At 49.9% G+C, this 26,956-nt stretch overlaps 1 protein-coding gene across 41 annotated transcripts in view; it reads right to left on the reverse strand.

The window, feature by feature from the left end:
- EPB41 (erythrocyte membrane protein band 4.1) overlaps positions 1-26,022 on the reverse strand; it is a 232,664-nt gene extending 206,642 nt beyond the window's left edge. For 24 of the 41 annotated variants that reach the window (XM_054538703.1, XM_063713835.1, XM_063713827.1 and 21 more), the window contains exon 1: positions 25,917-26,022. Coding sequence is in view for 17 of the 41 variants with exons in the window: in XM_054538547.1 (XP_054394522.1) it covers positions 19,325-19,338 (14 nt within the window). In the remaining 24 variants the exon portion in view is untranslated. Of the gene's footprint in view, positions 1-19,324; positions 19,346-25,916 lie in introns of those variants that run through there. The other 17 variants (XM_063713803.1, XM_063713798.1, XM_054538607.1 and 14 more) reach the window with 2 other exon arrangements.
- Positions 26,023-26,956: the final 934 nt, after the last annotated feature.

The raw sequence follows: 26,956 nt of genomic DNA on the forward strand, positions 1-26,956 counted from the left end.
TCTCCTGTCTCAGCCTCCCGAGTAGCTGGGACTACAAGCGTGTACCACCACGCCCAGCTAATTTTTGTATTTTTAGTAGAGACGGGGTTTCACCGTATTAGTCTCGATCTCCTGACCTCGTGATCCGCCCTTCTCGGCCTCCCAAAGTGCTGGGATTACAGGCTTGAGCCACCGCGCCCGGCCGTGCCTCATTTTTCAACACCATAAAAGGGAATAATATGTCCAAGTAGCTGGGACTCCCACCTATAGTGGGAAGCTGAGGTGGGAGGATTGCTCAAACACAGGAGTTCAAGGCCACAGTGAGCTAGGATCATGCCATTCCACTCCAGCTTGGGCAACAGAGCAAGACTCCATCCCTAAAAACAAAAACGAGGGTTGGGGGGAGGGAGAAGGAAAATAATAGTTCCCACCTCACAGAGTTACTGTAAGAATTAGGCCAGGCATGGTGGCTCATGCCTGTAATCCCAGAACTTTGGGAGGCTGAGGCAGGCGGATCACCTGAGGTCAGGAGTTTGAGACCAGCCTGGCCAAATGGTGAAACCCCATCTCTACTAAAAATACAAAACTTAGCTGGGCCTGGTGGCAGGCACCTGTAATCTCAGTTATTCTCGGGGGTTAAGGCAGGAGAATCACTTGAACCCTGGAGGTGGAGGTTGCAGAGAGCCGAGATCATGCCATTGAACTCCAGGTTGGGTGACAAGAGCAAGACTCCATCTCAAAAAAAAAAAAAAAGAAAAAAGAATTAAATGAGTTAAAATATGTAAAGGACTTAGAGCAGTGCCTAGCTCATAGGAAGATCTATGTGTGTTGATTATTATTACTATTCAGAGACTAAAATGTGGACTGAGAGGTGTGGAACTGGCAAATATAATAATATATTTGTTAAGCATGCAATTGTTGTCATCACTGAGCTAAGTACGTTATGTAAATTGTCTGTTTGAAACATCATAAAACCCCTTGAAAACCACCTGACTATACCATCTAAAACAGCCTCCACTCAAACACCCTTATCCTGCTTTAATTTGCTTCATAGCACTTACCCTACTTGACTTTCTACTATATATTTATTATTTATTGTGCCTCTCAAATAAATTGCTGTAATCTAGACCCACTAGATTGCAAGCTCAGGAAGGCAGGGACTGTATCTGTATTCATCTCCCAGAACAGTATACGCTCAATAAATATTTGTTGAATGAGTTAATGAACATCCTCATTTTATATATAACGAAACTGAGTCTTAGTGAGGTCAGGTGACTTGGCCAGGGTCATTCTGTGTACTAGGGGTGAAGCACCTGTTTTTTTTTTGAGAAGAAGTTTTGCTCTTTTTGCCCAGGCTGGAGTGCAATGGCACGATCTCAGCTCACCTCACCGCAACCTCTGCCTCCCAGGTTCAAGCGATTCTCCTGCCTCAGCCTCGTGAGTAGCTGGGATTACAGGCATGTGCCACCACGCCTGGCTAATTTTGTATTGTTAATAGAGACGGGGTTTCTCCATGTTGGTCAGGCTGGTCTCGAACCCCCAGCCTCAGGTGATCCACCCACCACAGCATCCCAAAGTGCTAGGATTACAGGCATGAGCCACCATGCCCGGCCGCACCTGTTCTTAAATACTCTGGTCTCCTGCCTCAAGTCCTCAGGTTCAGCTGTGCTTTTTATTCAGAATTCTAGTCCTACCACCTCTGTGCCTCAGGCTTCTTTCACCAATCAGACAGGAAAATCTGGTACCTTGAAGGATGAGTATAGGAGACCAATTACCAGTGGTTTACCATCTCCACCACCACCACGTTATCCAGCAAATTCAGATTCATGAAAGCCCAGTATTCTCTATGCCATGAAGTGCTAGCCAATGGCACATCTAATTGGATGCAAAGAATATGTAGCATTTAATAATCATTACCCTGAAAATAAGTAGAGGTCTCAGGCTAACAGCAAAAGGCTAGACACAAGGCAGGTATGAACTACTCTGAAATTCAGAGTGCCATGCAATAACACACCAAAATCCATTGACTCAGGCTTTAGAATCTGAAAGACCTGAATTCCAGTGCTGGCTTTTAACTCTTAGCCTGGAGATGAAAGGGCTTTGTAAACTGTAAAGTACTATCCACACATGAGGAATTTTTGTTATTTTAGACACACATCTTCACTTGTTAGGCTAAGTGCCCAATCTCTGAGTGTTGCCAGGCCTATCACATAGGAAGATGTGGGGGTATAAGTAATGCCTAATATGAAGGCGGAAAAACTACCTTTACTCCTGGGCCCATCTGCCCTCTCAGACTTCTGCAAACCAGATATCCAGTCCCAGCTCACCCTGCAGAGACTGCCATCAGGTACCAAGGGTAAAGGTCCCAAGCACCGTCTCTGAGGCTAATTTCCAAGGCAGAAACAGCTCTGCTCCATGCTCACATCTGGGTAGCAGCTGTGCTATGCTCCAAGCCCCAGGATGGGGTCCCTAAGGGCCATCTCTATCTCGCCTGCCAGCTGAGCCCACCATTACCTCCCCACCCCCTACCCCTCATGTTCCTTCCTAGGGAATACAGGCCCCGCTAGCTGCCTGTTAGCCCCTGGAGCAGTCAAGGGCACTAAGCAAAAGAGAAAAAGAAAAAAAAAGACAGCGTGAAAGGGTCTTAATCCTTCCCCACTGCAAACTGAGCCCAAGCAAAAGCAAACACCAGCTGCACATAAGAGGGTGAAATTAGATGGTGAAATTAGGTGGTGACCAGTGGGGAAGGCCAGGGAGCGTAGATGAGGCCTCAGACGACCTGGTAGAGATGAGATTGGAAGAAAGGGGGGAGGGGCGGGGAAACCATACCGAAATCTGGGACGTGGGCGGATTAGGGACACAGCTGGCCTGAAGCCCTGTGTCTGTTGTGGAGGGTGGCAAGAGATTGAAGAGGGTTTTGAAAAGCTGGGCCCACCAACAAAGTGTTCTGAACAGTACTATTGAATGAAAACTGATGCTGGTACCAAAAGTATGTGAAGAGTAGTGCTTGCCATCCTGCCCACAGCAGGATAAAAAATCACAGTTATTTTAGACTTGTAAACACAAATGATAAATCAAACAGGCTATAATGGGATGGGAATTACCATTCATACAGTGGGATGGGGATTATTTTTACTAGTAGTACTTGAATTGTTCATAGAAAATTTAGAAACACAAGAAAAAATGTAAGTCACTATAAAGCCACCAGTCAAAAATAACTACCATCAATATTTTGGGACCTTCCCTTCTAGTACCTTTTCTTACATGTATACTTTTTTTTTTCTTTTGAGACAATGGTCTCACTCTGTTGCCCAGGCTGGTGTACAGTAGCATGACCACAGCTCACTGCCTCGACCTCCTGGGCTCAAGCGATGCGATCCTCCCACCTCAGCCTCCCAGGTAGCTGGGACTACAGGCATGCCATCATGTCCAGCAAATTTTTTAATTTTTTGGTACAGACAGGGTCTCATAGTGTTACCCATACTGGTCTCGAACTCCTGGTCTCAAGCATGAGACACCACACCCACCCTTATATATACTATCTATCTACTGTATTTATCTATTTTTGAGACAAGATCTCACTCTTGTCACCCAAGCTGGAGTACAGTGGCACAATCATGGCTCACAGCAGCTTTGCCCTGAGCTCCAGCAATCCTGCCTCCTCAGCCTCCTGAGTAGCTGGGACTACAGGTGTATGCCACCACACCCAGATAATTTTTTATTTTATTGTTTGTAGAGATGAGGTCTCCCTATGTTGTGGAGACTAGTCTTGAACTCCTGGGCTCAAGCAATCCTCCCATCTTGGCCTCACAGAGTGCTGGGATTACAAGCGTGAGCTACTGCACCCGGCCTTATTTTTATTTTTTTATTTATTTTATTTTTTATTTATTTTTTCAAGAGATAGGGTCTCACTCTGTTGCCCAGGCTGGAGTGCAGCTGTGCAATTATAACTCACTGTAGCTTTGAACTCATGGGCTCAAGCAATCTTCCCACCTCATCCTCCCAAGTAGCTGGGATTACAAGCACAGGCCACTGTACCTAACTTCTTATTTGTGTACTTTTCAGTGTACATATATTAAGTCATATGAAATTGCTGATTTTATAGGTTAAAAATGATCAAATATGAACAATTTCATATGTCTCAACCTAACGCTTTTTAAAAATTTACACCATATTATTTTAGGACTGACTTTTTTTTTTTTTTTTTTTGAGACGGAGTCTTACTCCATAGCCCAGGATGAGTGCAATGGCCCAGTCTTGGCTCACTGCAACCTCTGCCTTCTGGAATCAAGAGATTCTCCTGCTTCAGCCTCCAAAGTAGCTGGGATTACAGGTGCCCGCCACCACGCCCAGCTAATTTTTTTTTTTGTATTTTTAGTAGAGACATGTGGGATAGGCTGGTAATGAACTCCTGACCTCTGGTGATCTGCCTGCCTCGGCCTCCCAAAGTGCTGGGATTACAGGCATGAGCCACCAGGCCCAGCCTAAAACTGACTTTTTTCATTTAACAATATGTTGTGAACATTTGTATCATCATTTTTAACAATGCTATCAAGCGGATATACCATAATTTAGTTAATCCTACTATTGGACATTGAGTCTGTTTCCCATTTTTCTCTCTTAAAAATGATACTTGGGCCGGGCGCATGGCTCACGCCTGTAATCCCAGCACTTTGGGAGGCCGAGGTGGGTGGATCACAAGGTCAGGAGTGCGAGACCAGCCTGACCAACATGGTGAAACCCCGTCTCTACTAAAAATATGAAAATTAGCCGGGCGTGGTGGCGCACGCCTGTAATCCCAGCTGCTCAAGAGGCTGAGACAGGAGAATGGCTTGAACCCAGGAGGCAGACGTTGCAGCGAGACGAGATCACGCCACTGCACTCCAGCTTGGGCAACAGGGCAAGACTCTATCTCGAAAAATAATAATAATAATAATAACTACTTTTTTTTTTTTTGAGACGGAGTCTCGCCCTGTAACCCAGGCCGGAGTGCAGTGGCACAATCTTGGCTTGCCGCGGGCTCCGCCTGCCAGGTTCAAGCGATTCTCCTGCCTCAGCCTCCTGAGCAGCTGGGATTACAGGTGCCTGCCGTCACACCCGGCTAATTTTCATATGTTTCATAGAGACGGGGCTTCTCTATCTTGGCCAGGCTGGTTTCGAGCTCCTGACCTCAGGTGATCCGCCCGCCTTGGCCTCCCAAAGTGCTAGGATTACAGGCGTGAGCCACCGTGCCCAGCCATAACAACTAGATTTATGAGGTATTTACTATGTGCCAGACACAAAGTAAGTACTTTTTAAGCATTATTGCATTTAACTTCTTAACAGTAATACTTAGGCAATATTATTAGCCTCAAGTACGGTTGAAGAAACTACAGCTTAGATGAATTAGGGGCTGTGCAGGTGCTCACACCTATAATCCCAACACTTTGGGAGGCCAGGGTTGGAGGATTACTTGAGGCCAGGAGTTCGAGATAGTGAGCAACATATGGGCAACATAGTGAGACCTCATCTCTACAAAAAAAAATTAAAATTTTAAAAAAATTAGCCAATCTGGCACTAGCTTTGGAGTCTAGGGAAAGAAAAAAAATAGCCAAGCATGGTGACACCTGCCTGTGGTCCCAGCTACTCGAGAGACTGAGGTGGGAGGATCACTGGAACCTTGGAGGTCTAGGTTGCAGTGAGCCATGATCGCACTACCACACTTCATCACTTTGTGACAGAGCAAGACCCTGTCTCAAAAAAGAAAAAAAGGCCAGGCACAGTAGCTCACTTGTTGTCAAGGAATGCCTTAACAACCACCCACCAGGTCCACTTTTACAATTTCAATCTTCTTCCCTCTGGCCCTTGTTTCTTGGCATGTCTGCACAGCAACCCCAATGCATAGGGGTAATGTAATCCCAGCACTTTGGGAGGCTGAGGGAGGAGGATCACTTGAGCCCAGGAGTTTGAGACCAGCCTGGGTAACATAGTGAGACCCCATCTCTATTAAAAAAAAAAAAAAAGAAGGCCGGGCGCAGTGGCTCATGCCTGTAATCCCAGCACTTTGGGAGGCCGAGGCGGGTGGATCACCTGAGGTAGGGAGTTCGAGACCAGCCCATGACCAACATGGGGAAACCATGTCTCTACTAAAAATAAAAATATCAGCTGGGCGTGGTCGCAGGCATCTGTAATCCCAGCTACTTGGGAGGCTGAGTAACGAGAATGGCTTGAACCCGGGAGGCAGACGTTGCAGTGAGCTAAGATCACGCCACTGCACTCCTGCCTGGGTGACAAGAGTGAGACTCCATCTCAAAAAAAAAAAAAAAGGCCAGGCATGGTGGCTCACGCCTGTAATCCCAGCACTTTGGGAGGCAGAGGCAGGCAGATCATGAGGTCAGGAGATTGAGACCATCCTGGCTGACATGGTGAAACCCCGTCTCTACTGAAAATACAAAAAAATTAGCTGGGCGTGGTGGCGGGTGCCTGTAGTCCCAGCTACCTACTTGGGAGGCTGAGGCAGGAGAATGGCGTGAACCCAGGAGGCAGAGCTTGCAGTGAGCTGAGATAGCACCACTGCACTCCAGCCTAGGCAACAGAGCGAGACTCCGTCTCAAAAAAAAAAAAAAGAAAAGTTAGGTGATTTGCCCAACATCACAGCTTAAACTAGGTCTGTCTGATGCCACTGTCCTCTACCACATACTGCTTTCATATCACTCTCAGGAAAGCACTTTGGAAATGACGTGAATGAGTAATATTAACATCTGTCCCAAGACCTCAGGGAAAGGCTGTCATGGCTACTTCTGATAATAGCCCTGGGACATTCAGGGAGAGACCCACTCATCTGGCCTCCCATGACCCTCTCCAATCCTATTCTCTTACTAGCCGGAATGAGCCTAATGACCCTGATCCAGCAAAGCCTCAGCTCACTCAGCCTTAACCCACTAATTCTCTCTCACTAGGGGAGGGAACCCTCAAGGCGTAGAGGGTTTTCCAAGAAACAGGCTCTGTGCCACCTACTAGCTGACAGTCTTCTAAAACTGGTAAAGTCAGCCTGGCCCAACCCTCACTTGACAGAGGGACAGGGCAGAAGGGGAGATATAAGGAAACAGGGGTATTGGGGGCACAGAAATTGCCAAGTTTGACTTGCCCCAAGACCCTCCAAAGCTGCTACTATAGGACAGGTTCTGAGCTGGCCGGCCAGCACTTGACTAACCTCAGTTTCCAAGACTTCCGGTGACTGGGAGCACTTTAGTGGGGAAGAAATTGAGAAATTGGGGCCACGCACAGTGGCTCACACCTATAATCCCAACACTTTGGGAGGCTGAGGCAGGCGGATCAGTTGAGGCCAGGAGTTCGAGACCAGCCTGGCCAACATGGCGAAACCCTGTCTCTACTAAAAATACAAAAAATTAGCCGGGAGTGGTGGTGGGCGCCTGTAGTCCCAGCTTCTCTGGAGGCTGAAGCAGGAGAATCGCTTGAACCTGGGAGGCAGAGCTTTCAGTGAGCCGAGATCGCGCCACTGCACTCCAGCCTGGGCAACAGAGCAAGACTCCGTCTCAAAAAAAAAAAAAAGAAAAAGAGAGCAGTCATAAGAGAGACTGCAAATAAGTTGCAGTCTTAGTTTCACAATAAATTCGCTGTATGACTCTAGGCAAGTCACCTACCCTTCATCAGCTCAGCTGCCACAACAAAATGCCATAGATTCGGTGGCTTAAACACAGAAATTTATTTTCTCACAGTTCTGGAGGCTGGAGTCAGAGATCAGGCATGGCCAGGTTCTGGTGAAGGTGCTCTTCCTGGCTGGCAGATGGTCACCTTCTTGCTGTGTCCTTACATGGTGGAGAGACAGCAAGCTTTCTGGGTTTTTTTTGTTTTTTTTTTTTTTTGAGACATGGTCTTCCTCTGTCGCCCAGGCTGAGTGCAGTGGTGTGATCTCAGCTCACTGCAAACTCCACCTCCCGGGTTCAAGCGATTCTCCTGCCTCAGCTTCCCGAGTAGCTGGGATTGCAGGCATGCACCACCAGGCCCAGCTGATTTTTGTATTTTTAGTAGAGATGGGGTTTTGCCATGTTGGCCAGGCTGGTCTCAAACTCCCAACCTCAAGTGATCCACTTGCCTGAATCTCCCAAAGTGCTGGGATTCCAGGCATGAGCCACTGCACCCAGCTGATGTCTCTTCTTTTTGAGACATAGTCTTGCTCTGTCGCCCAGGCTGGAGTGCAGTGGCGCAGTCTCGGCTCACTGCAACCTCCATCTCCCGGGTTCTAGCTATTCTCATGCCTTGGCCTCCCAAGTAGCTGGGATTACAGGCTCCCACCACCATGCCTGGCTAATTTTTTTTTTTTTTTTTTTTTTTTTTTTGAGACAGAGTCTCGTTCTGTTGCCCAGGCTGGAGTGCAGTGGTGCGATCTCGGCTCACTGCAAGCTCCGCCTCCCAGGTTCATGCCATTCTCCTGCCTCAGCCTCTCAAGTAGCTGGGACTACAGGCGCCCCCCACCATGCCCAGCTAATTTTTTTGTATTTTTAGAGACAGGGTTTCACCGTGTTAGCCAGGATGGTCTTGATCTCCTGACCTCATGATCCACCCGCCTCGGCCTCCCAAAGTGCTGGGATTACAGGCATGAGCCAACACGCCTGGCCAATTTTTTGTATTTTTAGTAGAGACAAGGTTTTACCATGTTGGCCAGGCTGGTCTCAAACTCCTGAACTCAGGTGATCCACCCGCCTCCGCCTCCCAAAGTACTGGGATTACAGCCATGAGCCACTGCGCCTGGCCTTGGTGTCTCTTCTTATAAGGGCACTAATACTATCATGAGTGCCCCACCCTCATAATCTCATCTTATCCTAATTACTTCCCTGATTAATTACTCCATTTCCAAATACCATTACCTTAGAGGTTAGAGCTTCAATGTAAGAAAGGAAGAAGGATCAAATGATGTGGAGAATGCAAAGGGTTCTGCAGATTACAAAGCCCCATACTACACTAAGTATGATTTTTATTTTAAATCTGCTAGCAACCAACCAGAAAGAATCCTCAACCTCAAGGTAAAAGCCTCCCTGGAAGTGGGGACACAGTGGTCCCGCCTTTCTTCATCCATCACACATTTATTGGGCACTGGGGATCCTAGCATAAATGAGTCCAGTGGCTCTATAATAACAGCCATCATTATGATCCCATACTTGAGTGATGGCAAGAAAAAGTTTAAAAAAAAAAAAAAGCTGGGCCGGGCAAGGTGACTCACGCCTGTAATCTCAACACTTTGGGAGGGTGAGGCAGGTGGATCACGAGGTCAGGAGTTCGAGACCAGCCTGGCCAAGATGGTGAAACCCTGTCTCTACTGAAAATACAAAAATTAGCCAGGTGCAGTGGTGGGTGCCTGTAATCCCAGCTACTCGGGAGGCTGAGGCAGGAGAATTGCTTGAACCCAGGAGGTGGAGGTTGCAGTGAGCCAAGATTGCACCACTGCACTCCAGCCTGGGCAACAGAGTGAGACTCTGTCTCAAAAAACAAACAAAGAAACAAAAAAACTGGACTTTTGAGACAGGCCGACCTTGGTTCAAATCAGAACTTCACCACTGAGATGCTATGTGAGTCCAGGCAATTCACTTCCCCTCCCTTCCTTTTCTATAAAGTGGAGCTAATATGTGCCAGCCATTACACCAAGTGTTTTATATCCAATATGTCACTGAACCTTCACAACACCCCCTTGAGGAAGATATGACTATAATTTCCATTGTACAGATGAAGAAATAGAGTCTCAGGCCAGGCATGGTGGCTCAAGCCTGTAATCCCAGCACTTTGGGAGGCTGAGGTGGGCAGATCACCTGAAGATCAGGAGTTCAAGACCAGCCTGGCTAGTGAAACCTTGTCTCTACTAAAAATATAACAATTAGCCAGGTGTGGCAGTGGGCACCTATAGTCCCAGCTACTCAAGAGGCTGAGGCAGGAAAATCGCTTGAACCCAGGAGGCGGAGGTTGCAGTGAGCTGAGATCACACTGCTGCACTCCAGCCTGGGCAGCAGAGTGAGAATTTAGCTCAAAAAAAAAAAAGAAGAAAAGAAAAGAAAAAGAAATAGAGTCTCAGATAAGTGCAAAACTTGTCCAAGATCACCCAGCTAGTAAGTATCAGAGTTAGAATTCAAACCCACATCTGCCTGGCCCTGTTGCTAGTATTCTTTTTACAGATCGCCTACATTTCCATGATAGTCGTTATCATAATAGCAGCAAAGATGTGCAGAGTACCAGCTAAGTGCCTAAGTACTTTAACTGCATTCTCTTATTTAATTCTCACAACAACCCTGTAGAGTGGGTAGTATTTTAGCCCCATTTTATTGCTTTGGGAACTGAAGTCAGAGAGGTGAAGTGATTTGTCCAGTGTCACACAGCTAGGAAGGGGTATGGTTGGGAAGCCATCTGTGTGTGAGTCCAGAACCCAACTCCTTGCTCAAGACACTATCTTGCCTCTCTTCCCTAGTGAGGTCAAGCAGGCGTCTTTATCTCTGTTTGACAGATGAGAAAGCTGAGGCCCAACAAGAGGCAGTGACGTACCTAAGAACACACAGCAAGTCAGTAGCTACACAGCGACTTAAGCTCAGGCTCCTGAGTCTCAAACCCAGGATAATTTCCTCCATCTATAATCTTGAGCATCAGAAAATGCCCCTGTCCACTAGATATTTGGAAACCCTACACCTAGCTCCCCTGAAAGTGTGAGGAACCCCCTCTGTACCAGGCCAGGCATAGAGACCCAGGGGTGTTGCAGGAAAACATTGCAGGATACTGTCCAGGGAAAATAGCAGTTGAGCTGGTGACCCATGTGCCCCTAGCTGTGGGCACCTCTGTCTTGGTCTCCCTAAATCATGGACCCCGAGCTGGGAAGGGGAAAGTTCCAGAAGAAGCTGCTCCAAGCCTGGCTGCCAGTGTCTAGCACAGCTCTCTGCTATGATTTCTGCTGAAAAACAAAAAGCTCAATCCTCTAGGCCTAAGTGCTAATTACCAATAATGACATAATAACCATTGCGGACCCAACAGCCAAACAGCCCCAACTAGAAATTCTGCAAAGCTCAGGCTCCGGAACAAAAGATTTGGGCACTCCAATTGAAACTGATGCCCTGGCAGAAAATATCAGAAGCAATCAGAAGCAAAAGAGCCTCAGGGTTGACCCAGCCAAAGTATGATCTGACAAATGGAAAGGATGATGACCACTCACTTTTTCTCTCATTCATACATTTATTGAGATTCTACTGTGTGCTCAAAATATTCCTAGATCCAGAGAGAATAGCCTTCATATAGTCATTAGTTTACACCCCAAATATTTACTGAGCACTTCCTATGCACCACGCACTGTTCTAGGTACAAAGGATATAACGCTGAATAATATAGACAAAAATCACCATCATCACAGAGCTTACATTCCAAGGGGAGGAGAGACAATAAACAAATAATAAAATACAGTATGTCAAAGAGTCATAAGTGCTATGGATAAAAATAAGAAGACAGTGCTAAGGTTAGAGGACAGAAAGGTGTTACAATTTTAAGTAAGAAGTCAGGAGGCCAGGTGCGGTGGCTCACACCTGTAATTCCAGTACTTTGGGAGGCTAAGGTGGGTGGATCACCAGAGGTCAGGAGTTCGAGACCAGCCTGGTCAACATGGTGAAACCCCGTCTCTACTAAAAATATAAAATTAGATGGGCGTGGTGGTGGGTGCTTGTAATCCCAGCTACTCAGGAGGCTGAGACAGGAGAATCCCTTGAACCTGGGAGGCGGAGGTTGCAGTAAGCCAAGGTCGCACAACTGCACTGCAGCCTGGGCAACAGAGCAAGGCTCCATCTCAAAATAATAATACTAATATAAAAATAGGCCAAGTGCAGTGGCTCGCGCCTGTAATCCCAACACTTTGGGAGGCCGAGGCTCGCAGATCTTGAGGTCAAGAGATCGAGACAACCCTGGCCAACATGGTGAAACTCTGTCTCTACTAAAAATACAAAAATTAGCTGCACATGGTGGCGGGTGCCTGTAGTCCCAGCTACTTGGGAGGCTGAGGCAGGAGAATCACTTGAACCCAGGAGGCGGAGGTTGTAGCGAGCTGAGATCGTGCCACTGCACTCCAGCCTGGTGACAGAGCAAGACTCCGTCTCAAAAAGTAAATAAATAGCCGGCTGCGGTGGCTCACACCTGTAATCCCAGCACTTTGGGAGGCCAAGGCAGGCGGATCACGAGGTCAGCAAATCAAGACTATCCTGGCTAACATGGTGAAACCCCGTCTCTACTAAAAATACAAAAAAATTAGCCGGGCTTGGTGGCAGGCGCCTGTAATCCCAGCTACTCAGGAGGCTGAGGCAGGAGAATGGCATGAACCCGGGAGGCAGAGCTTGCAGTGAACTGAGATCTCACCACTGCACTCCAGCCTGGGCAACAGAGCAAGATTCCGTCTCAAAATAAATAAATAAATAAATAAAAGATAGTCAGGAAAGGTCTTATTGAGAAGGTGACATTTAAACAAAAAATTTAAAGAGATGAGAGAACAAGCTACAAAAGTGTTTGGGGGTAGAGTGTTCTGGGCCAAAGGACTAGCAAGTACAAAGGCCCTGGGGTGGAAGTGTGCTTGATGCGCTTGCCTGGGATCATGCCTCTAGTCATTAACAGCTGAGGGGCCTGGTGGGAAAGGAATCAGACACAGACAGACTAGTGTACTTCAACTCTCTTTAGCCTCAGGATAACCCAGGAGGTAACATTTTGCCCACTATTCTCACCATTTTACAAACAAAGGTGTGAGACCAAGAGAAGAGAAGTAAATGATCCAGCCAGGCACAGTGGCTCATGCCTGTAATCCCAGCTACTTGGGAGGCTGAGGTAGGAGGTTCGCTTGAACCTGGGAGGCAGAGGTTGCAGTAACCGGAGGTCATGCCACTGCACTCCAGCCTGGGTGATAGAAGGAGACTCCATCTCAAAAAAAAAAAAAGAAAGAAGTAAATGATCCCACATCACACAGCTAGAATAGGCAGGTCTGTCTGACTCCACATTTCTGCTGCTAGTCTCTGGCCTAACTGTGGAAACTCTAAATATTTATTGAATGAATGAATAACTCAATCAATCCTATACATTTCTCAAGTCCTTCCTTCTCAATGAGCTCTTTTATGACTTCTTGTTATCTCTACTGATCATAGAATAACAATGACAACAGCGACAATAATAATTCCAACATGTCTGTCAGCTACGGACTGAGTACTTCATACAAATTATTTAATTTAGCCCTTAAATAATCCTATGAGAAGATGCTAATATTTTCCCCATGTTATAGGGGAAAAAACTGAAGCTCACTTAGGTAAAACAACTTGCTAGAGGTCTCACAGCTGGTAAGCGGTGAAGCTGGGATTTAAACCAAAGTCTCTCTGCTCACAAATCCCTACTTTTAATCCTGTAGTATTAGTAGAAACCTCTGACCTCAATCCATCCCCTTCCTTTTTTAAATCAGAAAATGAAGGCTCAGGAAGGGTAGATAATTTGCCCAAGATCTCACAGCATGGAGAGCTAGGAGGGCTGGTGTTCCTTCCACTCTACCATTTTTGGGGCTGTGAACCAGGTTTTCTCTTTTAGGCCTATTTCCCAGCCTCTGTGGAAGTCTTCAAGTCATCCTAGCTCCCGAGGATGGTTCCAAGGAGTTCACAGTCCATCACTTTCCCACCAGCCTAAGCCTGGATGGCATGGGGCCCTTCCTACTCTCTGCTTTTCCTGAGTGCCTGCAGTGGCATCATCGGAGGCTGCAGAAGGGAAACTGTCTTGGGTGGGGCTAGAATGTCCCAGGAAAGGGGGAAGAGGGGAGGGAAGCATAACAGATGCTGAGCCTCCTGCTTTAGAACTGGCTTATCAGGTGTCATTTGTTCAATAGAAATCATAGCAGATATTCCAAGTCCCTAGATCAGGAAGGGGAAGGGCAGAAGAAGTTTTTAAGAGGCAGCAGCTCTAACAGTAGCTTCCTGCCACTGAGGACTCACTAGGTGCTTTCTGTACATTATTGCCGATCCTTATGGTAAAATCGGTGCCATTCTACAGTGGAGAAAACTGAGGCTCAGAGAGGTAAAGTGACAGCCAAGGCCACTGTACCACATGCATCTATAAGACAGTGCAGAGGGTCTGGAGACCTGGGCTTCTACTGTGTGACCTTGCACCGACAGACACTTGCTCTGATCTGAGGTCCCTGTGTCTGTTCCATAAGGGACTTGGTGGCTAGCATCTGTTGCGTGATCCAGAAGGCTGAGGGATCCAGCTCTCCCTGACCACTGGACCTCCAGAAATACTGAACATCACACTCTTCTAGCAAGCACCAGAAAAAAAGGGCTTCCTTATCCACTCCCAGAGGAAAAAAAAATAAAGCTATCTATTTTCTAAATATGTGTCCTGTTTCAAGGCTGCTGCTGGCTTTGGCCTCCAGCCAGGGCAGGGCCTCTAGTGCAGGGGCTGGGAGAGTGCCCAGGCCTCAGGACTGAGAATCCTGGGGCCCAAGGCCAAGGCGGGCAAGGGGCAGGAGGGGAGCCAGCTTGGCAGTGGGCCAGGACCCCTCTGAAGACTTGGGCTTGTTTCTTAATCTTTTCCTTCCTTTCTTGGCTAGAACGGGCTGCCAGGAGAGGTAAAGGGGAAGCAGTGGGTGGGGCCAAGGAGATTGAGGAGTCTAAATAATGATGGCTTAATTAGCTCCTGTTTATGGGTGCCCAATACATACAGACACTGGGCCAGGCCATTTGTGGAGATTATCTCATTGAAGCCTCCACCCTTCTCTGGGAGGAAAGCCTGCTGTTCCCACTTCACTGAGGTGGAAACCGAGGTAGACAGGGCATGTGAGTGACTGGAGGCCACATGGCTTTTCAGTGGCAGGGCTGGCAGGGCAGCCAGGTTATTGACTCCTGAGAGAGGCAGCCACTTGATCTGGCTGGGGTGGTGGAGATGAGGGGAGAAGGTGGGAACTCAAGGGGAGGAGCAGCATGGGAAGGCCTTAGCAGTCTCTCTGAGCAGAACAGGCAGTTGTGAGGGTGCAGGAAGGAGAGGGGAGCCAGTGACATCCCCAAAGGTCTGCCTCACGTGGGCCCTACTTCCCTGACCAGCCTCATCTCCTGTCACTGCCAGCCTTTCCCTTTGTGCTCCAGCCACACCAGCAACAGTGCTCATCTATCCTGAGCACAGTATGCAGGCTTGAGCCTTTGCACATGCCATTCCCTGTACCTAGAAAGTTGTTCCTTCTATTGCCTACCTAGAGAGCTCTTATTCATCCTTCAAAGCCTAGCCTAGCTCTTTTCCCCTTGATGCCCCTGAGTTAACCACCTGCTCCCCTGGGCTCACTCTGCACATGGCAGTTCATCCTTAAGGAGCAGGAACACTGCGTGAGTCACCTTTGTGCCCCCAGAACCTAGCCCGTCAGTTCTCAATAAATGTTTACTGTCTGTGGTTGTATTTTATCACTGAATCTTCGAGGCAAGCAAAACAGGTTTTCTTATTCTCACTTTCAAGGCAAGAAAAAGGAGGGCAAGGGAGAGGGAGTGATGGGAGTGCCTTCTTTATTTCTTTTCTTTTTCTTCCTTTCTTTCCTTCTTTTCCTTCCCTTCCTTCCCTTCCTTCCCTTCCTTCCCTTCCTTCCCTTCCTTCCCTTCCTTTCCTTCCTTTCCTTCCTTCCTTCCTTCCTACCTTCCTACCTACAGGGGTTTCACTTCATCACCCAGGCTGGAGTATAATGGTGTAATCACAGCTCACTGCAGCCTCGACCTCCTGGGCTCAAGGGATCCTCCCATCTCAGCCTCCCAAGTAGTTGGAATGACAGGCACATGCACAATGCCCAGCTGATTTCTGTATTTTTTGTAGAGATGGAGTTGCTCCATGTTCCCTAGGCTTGTCTTGAACTGGGCAAAAGTGATCCTCCTGCCTCAGCCTCCCAAAATGTTAGGATTGAGCCATCAGGCCTGGCAATTCCTGAGGTCGCACAGACACTCAGTAACACTGGTAGGTCTAGAACCCAGGGCTTTTCTGCACCACACAGCTCCTGCCTGGCCCCTACCCCAAAGAGGTCTCATCCCTACCAGACCTACCAGGGTCACCACAAGGGATCCCCGAGATAGGAGTGGGTACCCTGGGTCCTAGTGGCCACAGGCCTTGCCCCAGTGTCCAGCTCAGACATAGCTGCTGCCTGGGAAGCTGAGGGGAAAGGTAGTGACAGCAGCTGAATGGCTTTTGCCCTCAACCCAGCTCTGCCTCGTCCTCCCAGATATGTCCCTCAGCCAGAGACCCCAGTGGACCCCATTGGCCCCAGGCCCCAAGATCTCCCTCTGGCCCTCTCCTCTCCTCCCTGGACACTGCAGTTCATTATTACGCCCCGCTGGCTCTGCCTCCTAAACAGACTTCATATCGCCCACTGCTCCTCATCCCATGGCACAGTCCCCAGCCCAAGATCTCGGCGTCTCTCACCTGGACAGTTCCTCCTGCCCCTGTCCCTGCTCCTCCCTGCTTACTATCCAGTGATTCCCCACTGCCATAGGTCAAGTCCTCCTCATTGTCTTGAGCCTATCTTTTCAGCTGCATTCCCCCAAGTGCAGGCAGTTGTGTACCTTGGCACATGCAGTTCCTTCCACTAGGAATGTCTTTTTTCCTGCCCTTTGCATAAGAACACCTATTCAATAAAGGTGGAATTGGTGGTTTCTGCATCTTCTTCCCAACTAGACTCCGAGCTCCTGGTGGGGAAGGTGGGGAAGGACTACACAGATTCATCTCTGGGCCCCATGCCCAGCACAGGGCCTGACACAGAGGAAAAGCAGATGACTAGGAAAGGGAGGTACATTCTTACTTCCATGAGGCCACCTCCCTCCCTTCACATGCCTTCAGGAGTCTGTCAGACTAGGCTGCTATCCACATGTCCCCAGAAGTTCCCTCCCAGACCTGGTCTCTCTTGTCCCAAGAGGAACATCTTTATAATCCCCAAATAATATTCATAATTATAATAATAACAATAACCATTGCTACTATTTGTTGAATGCTCACCATGTGCCTCACTATTTAATCCTCACAAGAAGCCTAAGAGGTAGGTAGGTTCTTTTATTTTCCCCATTTTACAGATAAGAAAACTGAGGCTCCAAGAGGTTAGATATCTTGCCTAAGGTCACACAACTGGTAAACAATAGATGCGAGATTCAAAGTCAGGCCTGTCTGACTCTCAAGCACCAAGCTGTCCAGCCTTCTCCTGTTTTCTATTATCTTTTCTCTTTAAAACTCTTACAACAGCAGGCCTGGGTGGGGGTGCAATGTGTGTGCGTGAATTTATTCATCCGACAAATACACCAGTAGCTCCCACCAGCCCTGAACTGGTCATGGGAGATGGACAAAGAGAATTTAGATGTACACTTTACCTCCTTGGGAGAGATATGAGAGTTTCACACTAAGAATTTGGGCCTTAGGGCTGGGCGCGGTGGCTCACGCCTGTAATCCCAGCACTTTGGGAGGCTGAGGCAGGTTGATCACCCGAGGTCAGGAGTTCGAGACCAGCCTGACAAATACGGTGAAACCCCATCTACTAAAAATACAAATATTAGCCAAGAATGGTGGCGCACACCTGTAGTCCCAGCTACTTGGGAGGTTGAGACAGGAGAATTGCTTGAACCCAGGAGGTGGAGGTTGCAGTGAGCCAAGATTGCACCACTGCACTCCAGCCTGGATGACAGAGTGAGACGCCATCAAAAAAAAAAAAAGAATTTGGGCCCTGGAGTGAGCAGGCTTGGGTCTGAGCCCCAGCTGTACCCCTAAACAACTGTGGGATTCTGGGTGACTCACTTGATTTACCCAGTGCCGTGAAGCGGGGATAATAATGCCTGCTTCAGAGGGTCTTCTAGGTCACTAGGAGGAATGCATGAGATAATGTGTCTAAAATAGCATGTAAACAACCCAGCCCATAAGAAATAGCCAATAAATGGCAATAATACACATGATGACTAGCAAGTCCCAGGCTCCCTGGGCCACGATGGGATGTAATTCTCCAGGGCCCTCCCTAGAGTCGCCTCAGCCAGAGCCAAATAGCATTATGGATAATAATGCCTAATCCACCTATTTTCTAATTAAACAATTCTTCAAGGGAGGTGTCTTTTAATAACCCTACTTTACAGGTAAGGCAACCGAGGCAGAGAAGGGGTTACAGAACCAAGTCACACAGCGAGAGTGGCTGAGCTGGAACCTCCACTCAGCTCCTCCTACACTAGGCAGAGCCCAGCCCTTATCCCAGGGCCCTGGCCAGCCTGCTGGGAAGTTCAGGGGCTCCTGGGATTCCAGTCCCAGCTGGGTGAGAAGTTAAAAGTAGGAGAAAAGAGCCAGAAAGAGGAACACATAGTCCCCTCCCAGAATCCCAGAATGAGCCCAGGGCTGGGAAGTTACCAAATGGGGCCCTGTGTGGGCTCTTCTCATCAATTCCTTCCCACACCTATGCAGGGAAAATGTTGTGATATGTACATCACAGATGAGGTCTCCAAGACTCAGAGAAGAGCGTGCCTTGTCCAGGGTCACACCTGGACAAGAAAAAGTGGCAGTACTAGAAGGGCAGAGTCCCCCCCCATCCCTCCCATTTCTGCCCCAGATCTTCCCAGCTGCCTCTCTCTTCTGATGAAAACTAGAAGCTCTGTCACTCCCTCTCCAGGAAATCCAGTTGCCAGGCCCCTCTCTGTGCTGATTGATACATGCTCGGTACTTGGGCCCTTACTAAGTTCAGAAGACCCAGAGCTCACTTTACCAGAGGCCTGATCCCCAAGAAAGTCACAGTCTATTGAGCAAATAGGGAATTCACATTCACTGAGCCCCTATCACGCTGGGCCCTTTATATCCATTAGCCATTTAATCCAATACAAAGCATGTTGATAGGTACACCGTAAACAGTCAATAAATATCTTCATTCCTTTGGAAACATTCATTGAGCACCTACTATGTGCTACTATACCCTAGGTGCTGGAGATACAGCAGTGAACAGATGAACAAAAATCCCTGCCCTTGTGGGGCTTACATGAATAAAAGAACAAATATACTTGTGTCCCGTAAGTATTCATATTCTTATTTTGCAGACGTGAAACTGAGATGCAAAGAATCACCCACCTGTAAGCAACAGAAAAAGGATTCTATTCCAGCCCAGTCTGCCCCAAAGACCTTTGCATTGTATCATGTGACCAAAAAATCAGCACCCAGTGTAATTGGTAGGCTCTGCTTATGGTAGGATCCTAAAATCACAGAGTGCCCTCTCTCAGCATTTCCGCCCCTACCCCCGGGCCTCTCTTGACGCCTCCCAGTGGCCTCAGAGCCACAGGACATGCATTAAAATCAGCTCATGTGGCAGTCGTTAAGTCAAACCATTACTCACCCAGAAGCAGCCATCGGGGTCATGCAGCCAGTCCAGGAGAGGCCGTGGAGCCATCGCCGCAGTGGCACATGGAAGCAAAGGACAGCAGTGAGACACACAGCACAGCCAAAGAAAAAGCCCTTTGGGGCCCCTTCTTCAGCCAGGGCCTGAGCGAGGAGGGAACCCTGCTCTCCCTCTACCTCTGGGGTCTTGCTGGGGCAGACGCCCTAGTCAGCAATAATCTGATAATCCACCCTCAGCTCATCAGGCCTCCAGGGCCCAGCCCACTGGAGGCAGCAGTGTCCCTGTGAACAAACATTAACTGAGCACCTGCTGTGTGCCAGGGGTTGGGGATACGGCCTGAAGAAGACAGACATGGCCCCTGTACTTATGGAGCCTACAATGCAGTGAGGAGACAATCATGTAAATAACTACCGAATTACAACTGTGATGATTGTGTCAAGGAGACTTTAAGAACCTGGGCCAGCCGGGCACGGTGCCTCATACCTATAATCCCAGCACTTTGGGAGGCTGAGGTGCGAGGTTTGCTTGAGCTCAGGAGTTCAAGACCAGCCTAGGCAACATGGGGAAACCCCATCTCTACAAAAAATACGAAAATTAGGTGGGTGTGGTGGAGTCCCAGCTAGTCAGGAGGCTTAGGTAGGAGGCTCCCTTGAGCCCAGGAGGTCAAGGCTGCAGTGAGCCGTGTTCACCCCATTGTACTCTAACCTGGGCGACAGAGTGAGACCCTGTCTCAGAATAAAAGAACCCGACACCTGTAATCCCAGCACTTTGGGAGGCTGAGGCAGGCAAATCACTTGAAGCCAGGAGTTTGAGACCAGCCTGGCCAACATGGTGAAACTCCGTCTCTCCAAAAATACAAAATTAGCCTGGCATGGTGGCGGGCGCCTATAATCCCAGCTACTCAGGAGGCTAAGGCACAAGAATTGCTTGAACCTGGGAGGCAGAGGTTGCCGTGAGCCAAGATTGCACCACTACACCCAGCCTGGACAACAGAGTAAGACTCTGTCTCAAAAAAAAAAAAAAGAAAGAAAAAAAAGAACCTGGAAAAATCCTGACTTCACTATTTATGGCTCTACCTTTTGTGACATTGGGGCCATTTTTTTTGTTTTGTTTTGTTTTGTTTGTTTGTTTGTTTGTGACAGAGTTTCCCTCTTGTTTCCCAGGCTGGAGCGCAATGGCGCAACCTCCGCCTCCTTGGTTCAAGCGATTCTCCTGTCTCAGCCTCCCAAGTAGCTGGGATTATAGGCGCATGCCACCGTGTATTTTTGTATTTTTAGTAGAGATGGGGTTTCATCATATTGGTCAGGCTGGTCTCAAACTCCTGACCTCAGGTGATCTGCCCACCTCGGCCTCCCAAAGTGCTGGGATTATAGGCTTGAGCCACCACGCCTGGCCTCGTTTTTACTTGTCTATGCCTCATTTATTCATCTGCAAACTGGAGATAGTATCCACCTCACAGGGTTGATGTGAGGATTAACATGGGTCAATACATGTAACACGTCTGGAAGGATGCTTGGCGCACAGTAAACCGTTCAGAAGCATTTGCTACTATCATTACAGGGGCTGTCAGCATGGGTTTCGGAGGGACCCAGCATGGGTGAGGGGTACCACCTACCTGACAAAGTTGCTGTAGGGGGTTAATGATACAATGAGAGGTGAAGTTGAGTACAATGCCTGGTACTGGCAACTGTGCAATAAATGGTGGTGTTATTCTTTTTTTTTTTTTTTTTGAGATGCAGTCTCGTTCTTATTGCCCAGGCTGGAGTGCAGTGGCACGATCTTGACTCACTGCAACCTCTGCCTCCTCGGTTCAAGTGATTCTCCTGCCTCAGCATCCTGAGTAGCTGGGATTATAGGCGCCCGCCACCAACCATGCCCAGCTAATTTTTTGTATTTTTAGTAGAGACGGGGTTTCACCATGTTAGCCAGGCTAGTGTCAAACTCCTGATCTCAGGTGATCCGCCCACCTCGGCCTGCCAAAATGCTGGGATTACAAGTGTGAGCCACCGCGCCCAGCCGGTGGTGTTATTCTTAGGGCTTCTCTCCAGCACAACCCCTAGATAAAGCATCTCAACAGAGGAGCTGTCAGAAATGCACCCACCACCATAAACACAAACCCGGAACTGCAGCTTTGGACTGAAAAATGACCAGCAACCACATTCTCACCTGATTTTACAATGCCTCATCTCCTTTAACCTTCACAACAACCCAGGAAGTGGGCAAAGAAGAAATTGTTACTATTCCCACTTTAAAGATGAGGACAGTTAGGTGAAGGGACTCTCGTGTGTCCTCAGGGGTGCCACTTCACACCTCCAAGCCTAGTTAAGTGGCCAACCCAGGATCTAGCTCATATCTGCCTGGATTTTGTTCTCCGGGTTTTCCCTTGGTTTATTTCCCTTCAGTCTGGGATACTGGCTGAACAGCCCCAGACAAGCCTTTGAACCTCTCCAACCTCAGTCTCTTCATCTGAAATAGCTATCAAACAGCTGGCCCAGGATCCAAGATGTTCCTGACCCAAACTCTTCCTTCACAGACTCAGTCGCTGTCACTCCAAGCCCTCCTCTAACACTTTATCCTATTGCTGACCTCAGCCACTAACTCAGGGGTCAAGGAGTGTCTACACTCATTTAAGTCCATGCTTTACAGATGGGGAAACTGAGGTCCAAAGTTGGTCACATACCCAAGGTTGCCTTTCAGTGTCCGGTCTTGCACCTGGGCAGTAGCTGGGTGGGGCTGCCCCTCTGGGGAAACCCCTAGTGGGCCCTGGTGACCTGGAGGTTGCTCCCTCTGCTCCTTTCTCTCTATGCTGGGCCCAGGGGCCACCCAACACAGGCAGCACAGCTTGTTCCCCAGCTCCCCAGCCTCAAGATCCCAGAACTCAGAGCTTGCTCCAGCAGGGGTCAAACAGTTCCACAGGTAAGGGCTGAGCAATGTGGGCACCTCAGTACCCGTGGGGTGGAGGCTCCCACTCTTAGTTAAATCTGGACTTTGGAGTTGAACCTAAGTTCAAATCCCAGCTCGGCCACTTCCCAGCTTTGTGACTTTGGTCAAGTCTGTTCAGCTCCCTAAACTCCTGCAAAACAAAGATAATATTTCCCTCATGAGATTGTAAGGATTGAATGAGTTAATGCAGCATATTAAAGGCTTAGAACAGAATGCTGTGCATAGTAAGTGCTTAACAGGCAGCGGCTGTAATTATGATTAGAGAACACAGGCCAAGAACAGGACTTGTGGGCCCATCATACTCAGCCTTCATCTTGCTCCATCCTATCCCCTCACGTGGGGTGAGAGTAGGGGGTAGACTAAGTCCCAAACTAGGTCCTGAGGCTATAGTAATAGGTGCTGGAAGACCGATAGAGACTTTAGACTTATCTCCCCTTCATTTCACAGAAAGTGAAACTGAAACCCAGGGAGCAAAGTGACTAGCCTGCAGACTATAAAGGAGTGGAATCCCACCCCCTTTAATAAATACCAGAATCAGCCAGGCACAGTGGCTCACGCCTGTAATCCCAGCACTTTGGGAGGCCGAGGTGGGCAGATCACCTGAGGTCAGGAGTTCGAGACCACCCTGGCCAACATGGCAAAATCCTATCTCTACTAAAAATAAAAAAATTAGCCAGGCATGGTGGCAGGAGCCTGTAATCCCAGTTACTCGGGAGGCTGAGGCAAGAGAATCGCTTGAATCCAGGAGGCGGAGGTTGCAGTGAGCTGAGATCATGCCACTGCACTCCAGCCTGGGCAACAGAGTGAGACTCTGTCTCAAAAAAATAAAATAAAATAAAATAAAATAAAAATAAAAATAAAATATCAGAATCTTAGGCCCTGGGAAAATTCTGAACTCCCCTATCCCCAGGAACTGTCATACAGGCCCATTCTGCAAACCCCTAACAAATCTCAGGACACCATAACTCTGTGGTGAGCCCTCTGTGAGTATCCTGTTCAGGTCTGTGGCTGGCAGACCTGTATATGGTGCACAGCACGTGCTCAAGAAAGGCTTAGAGAATAACCGAATGAAGTTCGGTTTGGTTCCACACCTGGGCTCAGGATTCCTCTCCAGGAGTCCCTCCTTGCACCTCCCCTCCTCACTCCCACCCCAGCCTCTGTCTCACCCTGCAACCTAGGTTCCATCAGCTGGGCCCAGCCCCAGCCAACAGAGGTCTGGACCTCCATGGGGCCTGCACAGCGTCAGCATCTTCCCAGCCAGACGGATGTTCCTGCCCAGCACGGCCAACCAGGCTCCTGGCCATGGTCCATTCCGCAGAGAGGGTGCTGGCCCTGCCCTGACAGGGCTCTACCCGCACTGGTCTGGGGAGTAAGGCAGCCTGGGTGGGAGCTTCTGTTGGCACCTGGAGCCTACAGGAGGGAGGCCAGCCCTGGTCTAGGAGGTAGAGGGATGGGCCAATCAGGAGACAGCCAGTGTGGCCTCAATGAGTACCACCCACACACCCAGGCACTCCACCCAGGCCCCATGTTGCTGAGACCTGGCAGGTGGTGCCTGGCTCTCCTATACATACAGCGGAAACCTCAGGGCTTCCCCACTCCATTCCCTTCTTAAAACACACTACTGGCCTGCTATCAGACCAGCTACCGTTCTGGTCTGCATACACATTGCCTATTTGATGCTGCTTATGCCTGCAAGGTCCAGATTATTGACCAAGCACAAGCCTGGGACTCAGAGAGGTGAAGTGACTCATGCAGGATCACACAGCAGGAAAGTGGAAGGGTCAGGATTCAACCCAGTTCTGCTGTGTGCAGAGCCTACTGAGCACTGGATGTCCCCTTTCCTCCCTCCCTCTGCTCCCTTCAGCTTCTGGCTCCCTTCTCAAACCTCCTACCTCCTTGCGCAAAGTTTCTCCCGGTTTAGAATTAATAATTCCCGGCCTGGCGCGGTGGCTCATGCCTGTAATCCCAGCACTTTGGGAGGCCGAGGTGGGCAGATCACGAGGTCAGGAGATCGAGACCATCCTGGCTAACACGGTGAAACCCCGTCCCTACTAAAAATATAAAAAATTAGCCGGGCACGGTGGCGGATGCCTGTAGTCCCAGCTACTCGGGAGGCTGAGGCAGGAGAATGGCGTGAATCCGGGAGGCGGAGCTTGCAGTGAGCCGAGATCGCGACACTGCACTCTAGCCCGGGCGACAGAGCGAGACTCAGTCTCAAAAGAAAAAAAAAATGAATTAATAATTCCTACCTCACACCTGCTTTAACGCCTTATTTACAGTTATTTCCGAAGTGTCCGTCTGACACTCCGGAGAGCCTTCAAGGCAGGGAGTGATCCCAGTAGGTGCTCCTTAGACTTGCGGGTCTGTCATTCTATCTCCACCCCCCTCCCCAACATGCAGAAGTCCCTTGAGCCTCCTCCTGCAGATCCCTTCCCCACCCAGCCTCCTGCCAAGACCATCCTCCAGGCCTGAAACTGGGTGGAGGTAGGGAGCTTGCTGAAGCTCCGGGGCGCGTGCCAGGGCTCTGGCCCCTCCCCAGCCCCTCCCTCTCCCCTTCAATAGCTGAGGACCTGACCCTGACGAGACACTAGGCAGCTCTCACAGGGACTCCCAGCTACCCTAAGCCCAGCCCCAGCCAGGCTCTGTCCAAGCCTCCTCCTTCTGGAGGAAAGGGCTCCAGAGGCGGAGAGGGGGTCGTCCGTTCCCGGACCCGGGAGCTATGGGTCCTAGAATCACCTTCCCCAACCCTCCTCTCCCCTCCCCACTCCTGGAGCGAGCTCGGGCTCGGGTTGGTCTGGACAGGTCCCTGCCTCCAACTAGCTGGAGAGGAGGGGTCCTGTCCCACCCTGAAGAGGTGGGGCCTGCCGGGAAGTGTAGGTGAGGGCGAAACAATTCTTGAGGAAAGACAGAGGACAGAGACAGGAAGAGACAGCCAAACAGAGACGAGAGATGAGAGATACAGGGAACCCAGAGATGAGAGCGAACTGGAGCCTGAACCGGACAGAGAGACCTGGGAGACCCAGACAGAGGGAAGTCCCCTAGACCAAGCCTGGCAGGGAGGGTGTGGGGCTGGCGCGGCGGCCGGAGGGGCCACCCTGGCGGGCAGAGTCGGCGCCCCAGCTGGCGGGTCCCTGGGTCCGGAAACTCAAAGTCAGTTACATAAGGGCCGGAGCGGGGCGCGGGGCTCCAGGCCCCGGAGCCCCCTCCCTCTGCGAGCCGCCCGCCCGCTCCAGCGCTGCTGCGGCCCCGGCTGGAGCATGCGGGGCCGGGCAAGGCGGGGCTGGGGGCGGCCCGGGGCTGCGCCGACCTGCAAGGACTCTCCCGCGGACACCGAACGCAGGACCCCCGCCCCAGACAGCCAGGACCGGCCGGACCCGGACGTGTCTAGCTCCGGATCCGAGCTCCCGGACCCCCTCTCCAGACTCCCACGCCCCTCCCTGCACCCTGAACTTTAAGACGCCCAGACTCCTTTGGACCCCAAGTTCGGATTCTGGAGTTCGGGACCCCTGGACCCCTCAGCCCTGGACCCTTCGACCCTGGTCTCGCCTCTCCCGGGACGGTCCGAGCCCTTGGGGGCAGGTTCTTCTGTCCCTCACCCCGTCCCTCCCGGGGACCGAGGGTCGCCCCCCAGGTGGTCCAGGCTCACCTGGGCTGGGTGCGGCGGGGACCGGGCCGGACCGCGTTCTGGCTCCGCGCCGCTCTCGCCCTTTAAGAGGTTCCTGCCACTTTGCCCCGCCGGGGCCTCCACCTGCACTGACAGGGCAACTCCATCGAGAGGCCCCGCCCCGCCCGCTAGGCCCTCTGATTGGCGCAAGCAACTGCCGATCAGCGGGGCGGGGAGGGGGAGGCCCGGGCAGAGGAGTGCGAGAGTCGCAGCTGGGAAGGGGAGGGGGCTGCAGGTGTGGCCTGGTCCGGCGGCGACACTGAGCCGGGGGCTGCTTTGATAGACCCCAGAGGTCAGGGGAGGGAAGGGCAGGGAGTTCCTGGATTGACTGATGTGACGTCATATGACAAAAGTGTGAAGCAATTTGACACGTGGTACTGCCCCTAAGGGTACTAGGTAGAGGGGTTGGTCAGAGGGGATCTAGGGAAGTGACCCTGAGGAGACTCACCTGGATCACCTGTCCTACCACTTCGTCCGGCGTGACCCTGAATAAGTCACTTCTCTGGATCTGAATTTCGTCAACCATAAATCTTACCATGTTTTCCTGAGAATTAGCGATGTAAGCTAAATGTCAAGCATAGGTCTGGTACACAGTAGGCGTTCCGTAAAAGCGAGTTCTGGATCCTGTCATGCCCGCCTTGCCACTCTTCTCAGTGACTTTTCCCCTCCTGATGGTCCACTCCATCAACGCTGGCAGGGGCTTCCATGGTCACTGGCCGAAGACTCATCCCCTCCCTCCCATTTCAGGCCTAAGCTGGCTTACATATGCCCATGTCAGGAAGCTCACCACCCGGCAGAGTGGCCTCTTTCGTTTTAAAACTACCCCTGACACTTCAAAAGCTCTTCATCACAGAATCATAGGATCATAGAATATTCCAGGCCAGAGCACCGTGGAAAACTAACCCTTTCTTTGGACAAATATGGAAAACTGAGGCTCGCTGAGGACAAAGGGCTTCCTCTGAGTGTAGTGATCTTCCTACTAAATGGGCTAACTCGACTTCCTGTGTTCCAATCCCCGACGC

Source organism: Pongo abelii, chromosome 1 (genome assembly GCF_028885655.2).
Source record: "Pongo abelii isolate AG06213 chromosome 1, NHGRI_mPonAbe1-v2.0_pri, whole genome shotgun sequence".
Taxonomy (NCBI): domain Eukaryota; kingdom Metazoa; phylum Chordata; class Mammalia; order Primates; family Hominidae; genus Pongo; species Pongo abelii.